Source organism: Garra rufa, chromosome 9 (assembly GCF_049309525.1).
Source record: "Garra rufa chromosome 9, GarRuf1.0, whole genome shotgun sequence".
NCBI classification, from domain to species: Eukaryota; Metazoa; Chordata; class Actinopteri; order Cypriniformes; family Cyprinidae; genus Garra; species Garra rufa.
This window is the reverse complement of record NC_133369.1, coordinates 29,321,758-29,335,569: the sequence shown is the minus strand read 5'-3', so window position 1 is coordinate 29,335,569 and position 13,812 is coordinate 29,321,758. Positions and strand designations below refer to the sequence as shown.

General features: G+C 36.4%; 1 protein-coding gene across 1 annotated transcript in view; it reads left to right on the top strand.

Annotated features, from left to right (window-relative positions):
* The window catches only part of kcnn4 (potassium intermediate/small conductance calcium-activated channel, subfamily N, member 4), a 35,814-nt gene that overhangs the window by 18,774 nt on the left and 3,228 nt on the right, over positions 1-13,812 (top strand). Inside the window, exons 5-6 of the mRNA XM_073847900.1 lie at positions 351-461; positions 8,145-8,266. Of these exons, the coding sequence (XP_073704001.1) occupies positions 351-461; positions 8,145-8,266 (233 nt within the window). The remainder of the gene's footprint in view (positions 1-350; positions 462-8,144; positions 8,267-13,812) is intronic.

Below are 13,812 nucleotides of genomic sequence, written 5' to 3'. Positions count from 1 at the left end.
TTTATCTCTCAATCATTTTTTTCTCTCATGCAACAAATTAAGGAGTTCAGGTAAATGAACAGTTTATTGTGAAATTACATGGAAATATTCTTTATAGAGATTGTACTAATATTTATATTATTTTATTTTATTATAAAATTTTTGTTTTGGAACAGCTTTCCAATTTTTGAAACTGATTTTAAAAAAGCAATACAAAAAACGTTATATTTCATTCCCCAAAAAATATGAATCTTTGCGGAATTCTGTGTGCTGTCTGAATATCATTAACTCTGAATACTTTATGTCTGAGTACATGTTTGGGATAATGAGACAGATGGTAACCATGCTCATGTCTATGTGTTTGTTGTCAGGGTGTGGCATGTACTGCTATGTTGGTAGCAGTCATGACTAAGAAGCTGGCGCTTAACAAAGGGGAGAAACATGTGCATTTCTTCATGATGGACATTCAGATCTCCAAACGGGTGAGCAAGACAGACTATCACATAAAACACCCCATAAATGCCACTCTCTTTCAATTCTTCATTGTCTTTTTGTCAACACCTATGTGTACTTAGTTATTTCCTTATGGCCGATTTGGTAGTAATAAAAAAGATACGTTAATGATAGTCAGGCTTAGCTTAGCCATTTGGGAATACTTAACTTAATCTTTAAAAATATCCCTCTGTTTCGGATGAGAAACATAAAAAGCAGTGACCCGGATGCAGAGGCATGAATGGAAGCAGCATTATTTTCCGCATCGCACGCGTGTTATGATTTCTGAGGCTTTTTATAATATTATTTTTTCCTTAAATAGGGAATTCCAAATAGCCGCACAGTGTGGGAAAATGCTTAGGACGGCCAGGCGGAGATGGCCGCTGAGCTCTTAATAGCCGACAAAAGGCGTCAAAGGGAGGAAACAATCAGGTCCCTGTCAGGAAAACTTGTGTCAGTCCATGAGAAGTTTAACTCTGGCAGGAAATAAGATGCACTGATCTGTGTCCCGTAAACGAGCAGTAGGCAGCGTATGCACTGGAAAAGAGTGAAGGAGCGAAGGTGCTGAGGGGTGGATCTTGATGCTGAAGTGGGCAGGCGGCCCTAACAGGATCCATCTGTTTGCTTATCAGAGGGAAGGAGGAGAGAACTCAAAATAAATGCATAGAGGAAGATGCTAGATGCTTAGAGTTTCCTCAAATGGAAATTAAATCAGACTGCGCTAAACTGTGTTTAAGGAAAAGTTCACTTCCAGAACAAAAAATTACAGATAATGTACTCACCCTCTTGTCATCCAAGATATTTATGTCTTGTCATGTGTTTCTTCAGTCGTAAAGAAATTATGTTTTTTGAGGAAGACATTTCAGGATTTTTCTTCATATAGTGCACTTCTATGGTGCCCAAATTTGAACTTCCAAAATGCAGTTTAAATGCGGTTTCAAACTATCCCAAATGCAGTTGTAAACGATCCCAGCCGAGGAAGAAGGGTCTTATCTAGTGAAATGATTGGTTATTTTCATTAAAAAATACAATTGATATACTTTTTAACCTCAAACGCTCGTCTTCTCTGGCTCTGCCTGAACTTTTTTCCAGGTTCAAGACAGTTAGGGTATGTCGAAAAAAACTCTCATCTCATGTTCTCCCTCAACTTCAAAATCGTCCTACATCGCTGTTTTACCTTTTTAGTTAAGGGTGTTTGATCTTCTTTGCATGTTCACTTTGCAAAGACTGGGTCGGTACTTCTGTAGTGATGTAGGATGATTTTGAAATGATGTTTGAAGTTAAGGGAGAAAATACGATGAGAGTTTTTCAACCTACCCTATCTGTCTTAACCCAGAATACACAGAGTTCAGGGAGAGCAGGTCAAGATAAGCGTTTGAGGTTAAAAAGTATTTAAATTGCATTTTTTTTTTAAATTGCTGGGATCATTTACAACTGCATTTGGGATCGTTTAAAGCCGCATTTAAACTGTATTTTGGAAGTTCAAACTCGGGGCACTATATGAGTCCATTATATTGAGAAAAATCCTGAAATGTTTTCCTCAAAAAAACTGAATTTCTTTACGACGGAAGAAAGAAAGACATGAATATCTTGGATGACAAGGGTTACCCCCGTACATTATCTGTAAATTTTTGTTCTGAAAGTGAACTTCTCCTGTATAGGGGAGAGTGGGGTGATTTGTGCAAAGGGGGGAAGTAGCTCCACCCCTTGTTTCTAGAAAACCATAGAAGAAATTGGTCATTTGACCACATACTTTTGAAGAGCCATCCAATTAACCCATCCCCCAAAGAAGACAGACACATGGCATGAGATCTAAGCACATTTTAGCTCAAAAAACATTGTCTTGCCTTTCAAAGTAAAATTTTTATGAGCAAGGTTTTTTGATTGTTGCGTCTGAACAATTATATACAAGTTTGAAAAAATTTCACACATGTTTTAGTGCTTTAGTAGGCTACACAATGAGTCTATACAGTTAGCATAATGTTACTGTATCTCTAAACTGCTGGATCATGCTAGTCTTTCAAAATTGTCGGGCTGGGGTGATTTGTGCCAAAGGGACGGGGTTAAGTTGTGCCGGTGGGATGTTAAGTAATAGTCCAGATCTAGACCATCTAGACCAGAGTGGTGTTCCATAAAACAAATTTACCAAGTAGGCCAGGTTTATTTTAGTTAGTCTGACTTATTGTCACTTGATTTGGCTCAAAATAAGTCAGACTAACTGAAATAAGCCTGACTTATTTGGTAAACTTGTTTTATGGAACACCCCCCAGGGCTGCCCAACCCTGTTCCTGGAGATCTACCTACCTGCAGACTTTAATTCCAGCCCTGCTCCAACACAGCTGTCTGTAATTATCACGTGCTACCTAAAAGATTAATTAGCTGGTTCAGTTGTGTGTGATTAGGGTAGGAGCTGAACTTTGTAGGATGGTAGATCTCCAAAAACAGGGTTGGGCACCCCTGATCTAGACTTACATACTCACAGGGGATAATCTGTGTGAGGAGCGTGCCTCATCAGTGTTTGATCTACCTGCGGTTTGTTTAGTTTAGCTAACACTAATTTTTTGAATTTTGAGTTTGCACTGTTATTAAAGAGAAGTTTTATTCAGTTTTTTTAAGTGGCACAATGGGATGTTCAGAAATGTTCAGATAAAAGTCACTTTATTCTTATATGTTACATAATTGACAGACAGTGTTTTGTTGACAGAGAGCGTTCTAATGATTCCCAAATATCATATATTGTGTTTTTGAGTTTTTTTGTGTTTTCCGAAAAAGTAGAAAATATAACATGCCAATAGTTTAATAGGGTAACGATATCTAAATAAACCTTAAATTAGTAATTTTGTATTAAATTTGTCTTGATTTTATATTGCATTACAGTTCATTACATTAAAATGTTTTTTTTTTTTACTTTAATAATCACTGGCACAATTTACCCCAATGTATTCTCCCCAAAGGCACAACTTACCCCGCACCGGGGGCAAGTTGTGCCATGAGACCACTTTTTTCTGAAAGCTATAATTCTGAATCAGTTTATTTCAGATCCAAATTGTTCCCAGAGATGCACCACATCCTGAAATATATGTACATGCTTAAATTGGAGGGATTACTGTCATGGCTTCACTATAAAGCCACTTTGAGTAAAAACTGGCACAACTCACCCCACTCTCCCCTACTACAAATACATTTAGAGTTGGGGTACTCGGACTTGTACTCGGACTCGAGTCCGGTCTCGAGTACAATTTTTAGCGGACTCGGACTTGTCACGGACTCGGATGCATTTTGACTCGGACTTGACTCGGACTCGAGCTTTTCGGACTCGGGAATTATTTCCGAGTCCAGCCGAGTCCAGGGACAGTTGATGGAAATTTTACTGACTCGATGCATTATTACGAAAGTGACATTCAGTATTATTGGCATGTGTTTTAAAGTCTTGCCGGTACTTGAAAGCCTGCCTCTCAGTCAGCGCACAATGCTGAATTAAACTCTTTCTCTATTGCTACACACTTACACGAAAGGTAATGTCAAAATGCATCGTCTTGGAGAGCATTCGTGTAAATGCTATCGGTTTTGTGTTGAGTTAGAAATACAGATGTGTCAAAATATATGATCTGTGCGTCCGGTCTTAAAGCGACAGCAGTGTAAACCTGCCACAGACTGCGTCATAATCAAACAACAAAATAAAAAGAGAAAATCACTCACTGCTCTTGATTGAAGCAGTTTAGCAATTTTAATAAGAATCATCTATATTTATTATATACGGTGAAGATTGTAGAGAGTTTTATTTTTACATTTATTACTTCATTAAATGTTTGTAGTACACTATTTCTGTGGTATACTTTACTATATAGATCAATCTGAAAAACGTATAAAACTATTTCATTTGTATTTTGATTATTATATTTATTTATGCTTTTGCTTGTAATTAATTATTAGACTGTTTATTTTCCTTCAGTAAGCTTGAGAATGTTTTACTTACTTACTTGGGTGTGCATTATTTTCTAATAATTCAATGGCCCGTTGTCAATAGACCAATTTGGAGTAGACGTTACAGTTATGTCAGTAAAAAAATACTATTTAAACCTATAACATTTTACATTTACCTATTTTATCTCAGAATTCAGAATTTTTTTATGTCGTTTATATGTTGTATTTAAGACTTTAGAACTCAATTTAACGCAGCAATAGCAAGTTTGTCAGTTCTGAGGGAAAAAATAAACTCATGACTTTAGCTGAGAGGAAAAGGGAGAATGTATTTTCTTATCAGAATTGTGAGATATAATCTCGAAATTGAGAAAATAAAGTCAGAATTTTATTCTTTTATTCCATGACTTCCATGTCATTAACCCTCACAGCCTCATTTTCATCTAAGAAAAATATGTCACTAGCTGTCCATCTCTTCACCTACCCCTCCCTTTATCACAGATTCATTCTTTTACTCGTAGGTACAGTCCTGTCCTTCCCTTATAATTCCCACATTGTCCTTCCCACATTCTAAAAGCTGTTTCACTCTGAAATATGTCATAATATCAAGTCAGTCATAACTTCTGTTACATGACTTTAAGTTTGCTGAGCAGGACACTAATGAGATGGTGTGAAATAAAAAAATCAAAATGGCAATATGCAACAGAGGTTTCCTTTTGTTACATTTAAATTGTCATTGCCTTATTGTAGTTGTACAAATTAAAACAAGGTTAAGATACTGACAAACAGTAGTTTTTAGTTGGACTCGGTCGGACTCGACTCGGACTCGACCCATTTGGACTCGGACTTGAGTCCGACTCGCCCCATTTTGGACTCGGACTTGACTCGGACTCGACTGGTTAAAGACTCGGACTCGACTCGGACTCGACTTACGTGGACTCGACCCAACACTAAATACATTTACATATTTATTTGCTTAGTAAATACCCTGCAAATGTACTTTTGGTATACTAAATTGGTATACTTAAAGTCTGCTTAATCCACTTAGTTGTGTGGAAGTAGTGCTGAGGTTCAACTAAAGATATACTTAAGTATATTTGATTGTGTTTAAATGAAACTATTGCAAGTATTCTTCAGGTACTCTTTAAATATCTTTCATTTAAAGACTGATATTATATAAAGATCATACAGTGCTTATTAATAGTGATATCAAAACACATTTTAGGCATAATATCAAGAAATGTTCAATGTGCAATAAAGAAGTACTCCAAATAAAGCTATTGTAGTTTTATGTCAGTAAGTCAAAAAATGTCAATAAACATGTTAAAGATATTCACTTCCAGAGCAAAAATTTACAGATAACTTACTTACCCCCTTGTCATCCCAGATGTTCATGTCTTTTTTTCTTCAGTCGTAAAGAAATCATGTTTTTTGAGGCAAAATTTTCTGAATTTTTCACTTTAATAGTGCTGTGAGTTCCAAAATGAACTTCCAAAATGCAATTTAAATGCAGCTTCAAAGAGCTCTAAATGATCCCAGCTGAGGAAGAAGGGTCTTATCTAGCGAAACGATTGGCAAGTTATATACTTTGTATACTAACCTCAAATGCTCATCTTGTCTAGCTCTGCGTGAAGTCTGTGTATTCCAATTCATGACAGCTAGGGTACGTTGAAAAACTCCCATCTTATTTTCTCCTCTAACTTCAAAATAGTCCTACATCGCTGCAGAAGTACCAACCCAGTGTTTACAAAGTGAACGCACAAGGAGGGTCAAACACCCTTTACAAAAAAAGGTAAAACAGCGATGTAGGGTGATTTTGAAGTTGGAGAAGAAAATGAGATGGAAGTTTTTCGACATGAACATGAAAAAAAGACTTGGATGACAAGGGGGTGAGTTAATTATCTGTACATTTTTGCTCTAGAAGTGAACTTCTCCTTTAATGGATTTGAAGTATACTTAGTATGAAATAAATGTATTTTAAATAAATAATGGCATACGATTTTTTTACTAGAGCATGTTTTGAATGATTAAGTATCGGCACATTTCTGAAAATGTGGTTACATTTGATTATTTCCCACCACTGAAAATATCAAAGTTTAGTTTAGTAAAGTTTAAAGGGAATATTCCAGGTTTTAAGCTCAATCAACAGTATTTATGACAGAAAATGACAAAAATGTTTTACCTTGGCTGTCATGTTTTGTGTTGCCAAGTCCACACTTTTCCCGCAAAATTGAACTACTTTAACACACTTGTCACGGGTTGTTTTTCATGTCTGCAGGTTGACGCAACTCCAATAACGTGACATTTAGCCAATGGAATGTGATTTTACCACAATTAGGCTAGTTTTGGGTTAGATTTCAGTAGAAATTGGGTGGGTTTTGTTATGAAAACCTGGCAACCCTGATCATTTTACAAATTAACAATATTATTTATGGAAAGCTGACAAAAAATTTTGAACAGCTAAAAAAAGTTCATCAAACACATTTTAGTTATTATAATTTTAATTATTCATTTATTTTATAAATATTATAAAATATAATTATATGAAAATGTGGCATAAAATATATTTTATTAAAAATATAATGATATATATTATGTTAGTTTTTAAATGTACAGTTTATATACCGTTTAACACCTGTTAAATGATTGAAATATATGCATATATTATTTAAATTATGATTTGTTTTTATTGTGATAAGGAACTTAAAATAGAAGTAAATGTGGCTCAATTTTTGCAGGAAAAAATGAAGCCTTATTTATCCTAAAACTGTATTTTTGAGCTGTAAAGCTGTGTAAATCATTTTTGCTGTCACTTTAGGGTTTCTGATGTTGCGTTGTAAAATTAAACGTTGTACAGAAAAAAGTTAGTAACCAATGTTTTTCATACTAAAATGATGTTAATACACAAATTGTGGCAATACTATTAAAAAAAATCGTATTTTTACATTTCCAAACTGACCCCATGTACTGCTGTTGTGTTTGCCTCACACTAAGGGTGTTGATTGAGTTTAACTTGAACTGAGCCCAGAATATTCCTTTCATTCATGAAGGACCAAAACCTGTTTTTAACTTGGCAAAAGCCATATCCTGTCACAGGGTGTATCGCCAAGTGTGCGTGCGTGTGTGTGTGTGCATGCCACAGGTCCTACTCATCAGGTCCTGAGATGATTTACCTTGATGATACTCTAAAGGAAGACATCTGGACACACTTGGACACTCTAATAATAACAACAAACACAGAAAATTGCCAGGGAGCTTGTGACATCATTACGAGCAGGTCTTCAACAGGAAGACACACAGACAATAATAGAATCAAAGAAAGCAGCAAAATGTGTGATTTCAAAATCCCTTGACTGTCCGAAACCACATATAACTTTATGACGGCTATTCTCATCCTCAAATCACCCTCAAAATAACCATTACTTGTTCTTCCGTTCCCGTCTTTCCATTTTTGTTTTCATCAAGGCCGCCCCTGTAATAAACTGCCCCAGTTTCCTTACATCCTGTCCAGATTTTCTAGTAATACTCTGTTATGTTGTACTTTGTCGTTTACATAATCACATCACAAACGATCATGTTATAGTTACTGAGTGTAATTCAACAGAAAGCAATTTGTACAGTAGTTTCAATGTAACAATGTAAACATGAAACTGTTTACTTAAGGAATGGCCTGCAGACTGTCAATAGACTATCATTGTACAGATATGATGGATGGTTTACTTATTACTCTAACCAAATTCCTTGTGACGCAGATTCGGCATGCAGCAGCCAATGTGCTGAGAGAATGTTGGCTACTACATCGCACCACCCAGACGAAAGACAACAGCGGAGAGCATCGTCATCACCAGAGATGTCTGCTGGAGGCCATCCGTGTGTGAGTGAAGCATTACAGTCTGCACTCAACCATTACACATCAGACATAGACATTCACAGAACGCGAAAAACAGAGGATCTGTGGATAGCTGACATATACAGTGCCTTGCAAAAGTATTCATACCCTTCATTTTTTACATTTTGTTGTTGCAGCCTTGTTAAACTGCTTTAAATTACTTTTTTTTCCCCCACATCAATCCATACACCATAATGGCAGTGCAAAAAACAGGTTTTTAACATCTTTGCAAATGTATTAAAAATTTTAAACCTGAGGTAAAAAAAAAAAAATCCTGTAGAGCTTTATCTCTCAGAGCTGTTATTGAATCTTACAAAAGTTTTGGCTTGGGATCCTTCACAGCAGCGCGTTCCACCGCACCAATAACATGGGGCTGTCCGCAGACGTGCCTTTAAATCGTCGCTACTAGGGGTGTGCAAAGCAGCCGGTATTTGTATCTGTATTTGTATTTGTTGGGGGGGGGGGGAAGTATTTGTATTTGTATTTGTATTTGTATTCGAGTAAAATTCAAAATAGGTGTAAAATCCTGTTTTTTTTGTGCGTTACACTTATAATTTACGTTATAGTGTAAGTATTCTTTAATTATATCCATTATAATAATGATGTATATGCAATATTGGTTGATGTTTTTGAACATGTAACAAGGAACGCCATTGAAAAGAAAATAACATAACAGCCATTACCTACGGTGGCCGAGAGAGGCCAACGCGCTGCAAACAAGAAAACACATGCAAACAGAAAAAACGACAACAAATTAAGAAAACATCTTCATCAGTTTGAAAACACAGGCGCTGCAAATCCTCGCAACGCAAACACAAATACGGAAACGCGCTGCAAATTCTCACAACACAACCAAACTCAGAAACGCGCTGCGAACACACGAACGCGCTACATATAGCACGGTCCACAACGGAAATGTTTCAGGGGGACCTCAAAAAGTGACGAACCTATCTGGGACCTGATTATTTTTTCAGTGGCTGTTGGTCAGAGCAGAGGTGTTATCGGTGAACTATCGCCTTTTAGTGATAGTATAGTATCATTTAAAGGTGATAGTGATATAAATAATCAGGTAATATAGTGATATAAATAATCAGGTCCCAGATGAGTTCGTCATTTTTTGAGGTCCCCCTGAAACATTTCCGTTGTGAACCGAGCTAAATGCAGCGCGTTTGTTAGTTTGCAGCGCCCTCGTGTGTTCGCAGCGCGTTTCTGAGTTTGGTTGTGTTGTGAGAATTTGCAGCGCGTTTCCGTATTTGTGTTTGCGTTGCCAGGATTAGCAGCGCCTGTGTTGTCAAACTGATGAAGATGTTTTCTTAATTTGTTGTCGTTTTTTTCTGTTTGCATGTGTTTTCTTGTTTGCAGCGCGTTGGCCTCTCTCGGCCACCGTAATTACCTCATCCATGGTTAAACCAACAACTAATAAAATACCATTGTGAACATTATGAACCCCACCACCACCCGTCCTTGTTGGAGGACGCTGAACAGACAGAATAAAAACAAATAATACTTCAAAGAACTGTTCTTCTTCTGAATGAACTTCTTTCCCGTGGCGTCTGCCGTTGCTAAGCAACCATGACCTGATCTCTTAATGAAGACTCGGAAGTTTCAGCAAAGCATAAATGGATTTCCAGCATTAAAAATCGCTTGCAGTAGCTCTGCTATTAAATTTATTTTAAAATGATTATTCCTGTACAGATATAAGCTGTTCCTCCAACTTGGCTGTTTTTCAATGTTATTAAGGGAAAGGGTGAAGCTGATTGGTCGGTTCTGGTCACATGACCTGCGCTGCGCTTGTGGCATTCTGAAAAGTTGAGATGTATTTATCTGGATGCGGCGCGAATGCGCCTGGAAAAAACGAGCGCGTAGCACCGTGTCCGTGTCACTTCCATTATGAGCGCGCATACCGCGCGTCTACATGTGAAACAACGAACTTGAGCGCGCATGTGAACGGCCCCTAATGGAATAATCTCCCGATCAAACTCTGCTTCCCAAAAGCTATAAACTGCCTCCAGAACCCAGTTAAGGTACAAAAATCTATTCAGCAAAAATAGTGATGCAGTGAAGTCTTTTTTCACCCAGCCGAGTCTTCTCTGTTGCTGTGTGGAGCAGCCTGTGTCAGTCACCTGTTTTAACCCCACCCCCCGACTCCTGAATGTCACTCACTCACTCACGCGGGCATGCACTGACTGCGGTCTCATGAGGAAACGCAGCTTTTTGATATAAAGTTTTTCTTGTTCCTGAATACAAATATTTTTTAAAATATTTGTTCGAAATAAGTATTCGTAAAAAACACGTTATTTGTGCCTTTCCAAATACCGTATTCGGGTTCGGCTCCACCCCTAGTCGCTACTAAACACGGATATCGGCCGATGCCGATATATTAAAAAAATGGCAAATATCGACCCGATATATCGGTCGACCTCTACTACTATTATTTCTATAAAATATTATTATATTATACTGAATAAAAATATTTAATAAACAACAACAACAGCCATCATAAAAGCTGCGAGGCAATTCAGTCAAAAGTACAAAGACAGTCCTCTGATATACAGCATTGAAGTTACATAAAATATAACAGGATGAAATTTTGACCTCAGTCAAAACTATTTGCTCTGAAACAAATCTCATGTTTAACCACTATGGAGACATCAGAGCCTGCAGCAAATTCCAAAAGATCTGGCCAAAGTGAGGCTGCTCTCAGCAGGTTCATAAGCGCTGAACGGCTGCTGGCGCCCTGGAGCTCACATCTCCGAATACGTCAATGCAAATTTTCAAACAGACATTATCTATATTAACAAACCGCATATTTGAAGTATAAACAAGTACACTCTTGCCTAATAAAACTCTTAAAATTACATTCCGTGACACAAAAACAGCAGTATTTATAAAAATGATGGTGGATTTGGGCATCTACCATGACACTTGCTGTGGGAAATACCGCAAACGAAGTGAGTTGGAGTTCCGATATCACTTATATCACACTCCTCTCAACCAATCAGATTCGAGGATCAGAAAGTTTGAAATGTTTATGTAACTTATGTAAACATATGTATGATTAAATACTCACTCAGATGCTTATTGCCATTTCCTGTAAATAAATACATGCAGAGAAAATGTTAAATATAAGAATATGGAAACATTAGATATGAAAATGTTTATGTGATCAAACGTATGCACCAAGTAAATATCTGGACCCTAACCTGAATACTATTTAAGCCCATGACAAGAAGACACTGCATTTTTTTAAGGGAACTGATGGTAATTTTCTTTAAAATCACACATGACTTGTCAATTCCACAGAGATCACTCTTTCAGCTTGTATAAAATGTGGTCTTGTGACTGTTTATCTTTGTGGTCATTGCGAGAATGTCAAGTTTCCCCATCTCTCAGCTGATTGTTGACCACTTTGTTGTTTAGAGTAAGTCCTGACATCTTCCTGCAGATAAGGGGCTGAGTTTGGGGAGCGCTGCTCAGCTGGCTGCCCTCTTTGGCTGCAGTTCCTTTATGACCCACGAATAGGAAGCTGTGATGTGTGAATTTACACCGCAGCGTTTAACATCGTTAATGACTACAGGAATCTGGCTCTTAGAATGTTCCATGTGTGCCTGTATGAGATCCGTGAGTAACCGTGGATGGCCGTAAGGGTGGAGGGATTCTGACTTCCTGTTTTACAGTTAGCAGAACCACCAGAAATACTCTGGAAAGAAAGTGGGTGCTGCAGTGACAGCTAAAACAGTATCCCAGCGAGCAGACCGCCAAATAGTTAGAAGGTCATTCTGGTTTGTGTTTTCGCTCTGTTCCCTTTTTGATCCCATGACACATGGACGCTGGTCATTTCTGAATGCTTCAGCAGTTGCTGATGGTGTCCCTGCAATAACTGGTTTCCGTTTTGCTTTTTTGGGATGCAACATATTCAGAGACATCTGCCAGTAGGACTATTACAAAAAAAATGCACAAATGTACCACCATGTACAAATCATGAATTTAACCCTGAAATGACTTCAAACTTTTTTTGCTTGCCATGTACATATATAATAAAATTTCAGTGGAACACTACCAGTCAAAAGTTTTTGAACAGTAAGATTTATAATGGTTTTTAAAGTCTCTTCTGCTCACCAAGCCTGCATTTATTTGATCCAAAGTACAGCAAAAACAATAACATTTTGAAATATTTTTAACTGGTTTCTATTTGAATATGACTAAAATTTTAATTTATTCCTTTGATCAAAGCTACATTTTCAGCATCATTGCTCCAGTCTTCAGTGCCACATTTTTATTATTATTATCAATATTTAAAACAGTTGAGTGATTTTTTTTTCAGGATTCTTTGATGAACAGAACTTTTAAAGTGAAAATCATATATATATATATATATATTATATTTTACTTTTTATGATGTTCCAAAAGATTTCCACATTTGCAAAAGATAAATGCTGTTCTTCTGAAGTTTCTGCTTATCAAAGAAACCTGAAAAATATTTTACTTAGCTGTTTTCAACATAATAATAATAATACATGTTTTTGAGCAGCAAATGAGAATATTAGAATGATTTCTCATGATCCGAAGGATCATGTAACTGGAGTAATGATGCTAAAAATTCAGCTTTGAAATCACAGGAATAAATTAAATTTTAAAATATATTCAAATAGAAAGCAGTTATTTTAAATAGTAAAAATATTTTACAATTTTAGTGTTTTTGCTGTACTTTGGATCAAATAAATGCAGGCTTGGTGAGCAGAAGAGACTTCTTTAAAAAACATTACAAATCTTACTGTTCAAAAACTTTTGACTGGTAGTGTATGTCTATGTTTGTATGTATGTACAAAAGAGACTTTTTGAAAATAAATTAAAAAAATAAAAATAAATAAATAATAAAATCCATAATCATGTCACAGACCACATTTCTGACAAACCCAGGGAGTGTCAAAGAATTAAATAATACAAAAAAGATTCTGTGAGAAATGCTCACAAGTCATTTTGATCCAATATTGTTATTGTAAAACTAAAACTATTTAAAATTGGTAATTAAAATAAAATGACAAAAATACGAAACACTGTCTTGTCAACCAACTGAAATAAAATAAGTTGAAGTTGGAGTACTAAAATTACTAAAACTGAAATAAAAATAAAGCTATTTAAAAAAAAAAAAAAACTAATAAAAATGACAAAAGCACATACAGTGCCTTGCATCATTTTTTCACATTTTGTTTTATTGCAGCATTATGTTAAACTGCTTTAAATTAGTTTTCCCCACATCAATTTACACTCCATACACCATAATAATGACAAAGCAAAACCCAGATTTGCAAATTTTACAAATTTATTAAAAATAAAACACTGGAATAAGTACATTGCATAAGTATTCATACCCTTAACTCAGTACATAGTTGAAGCACCTTTACAGCTTACAAGCTTTGCACATCTGCATTTGGCAAATATCTGCCATTCTTTGCCTCACCTTTTCACCTCTCAAGCTCTGTCAGCTTGAATGGGGGCTGGCGGACATTTTCTAGAGTCCTAGTTGTTTC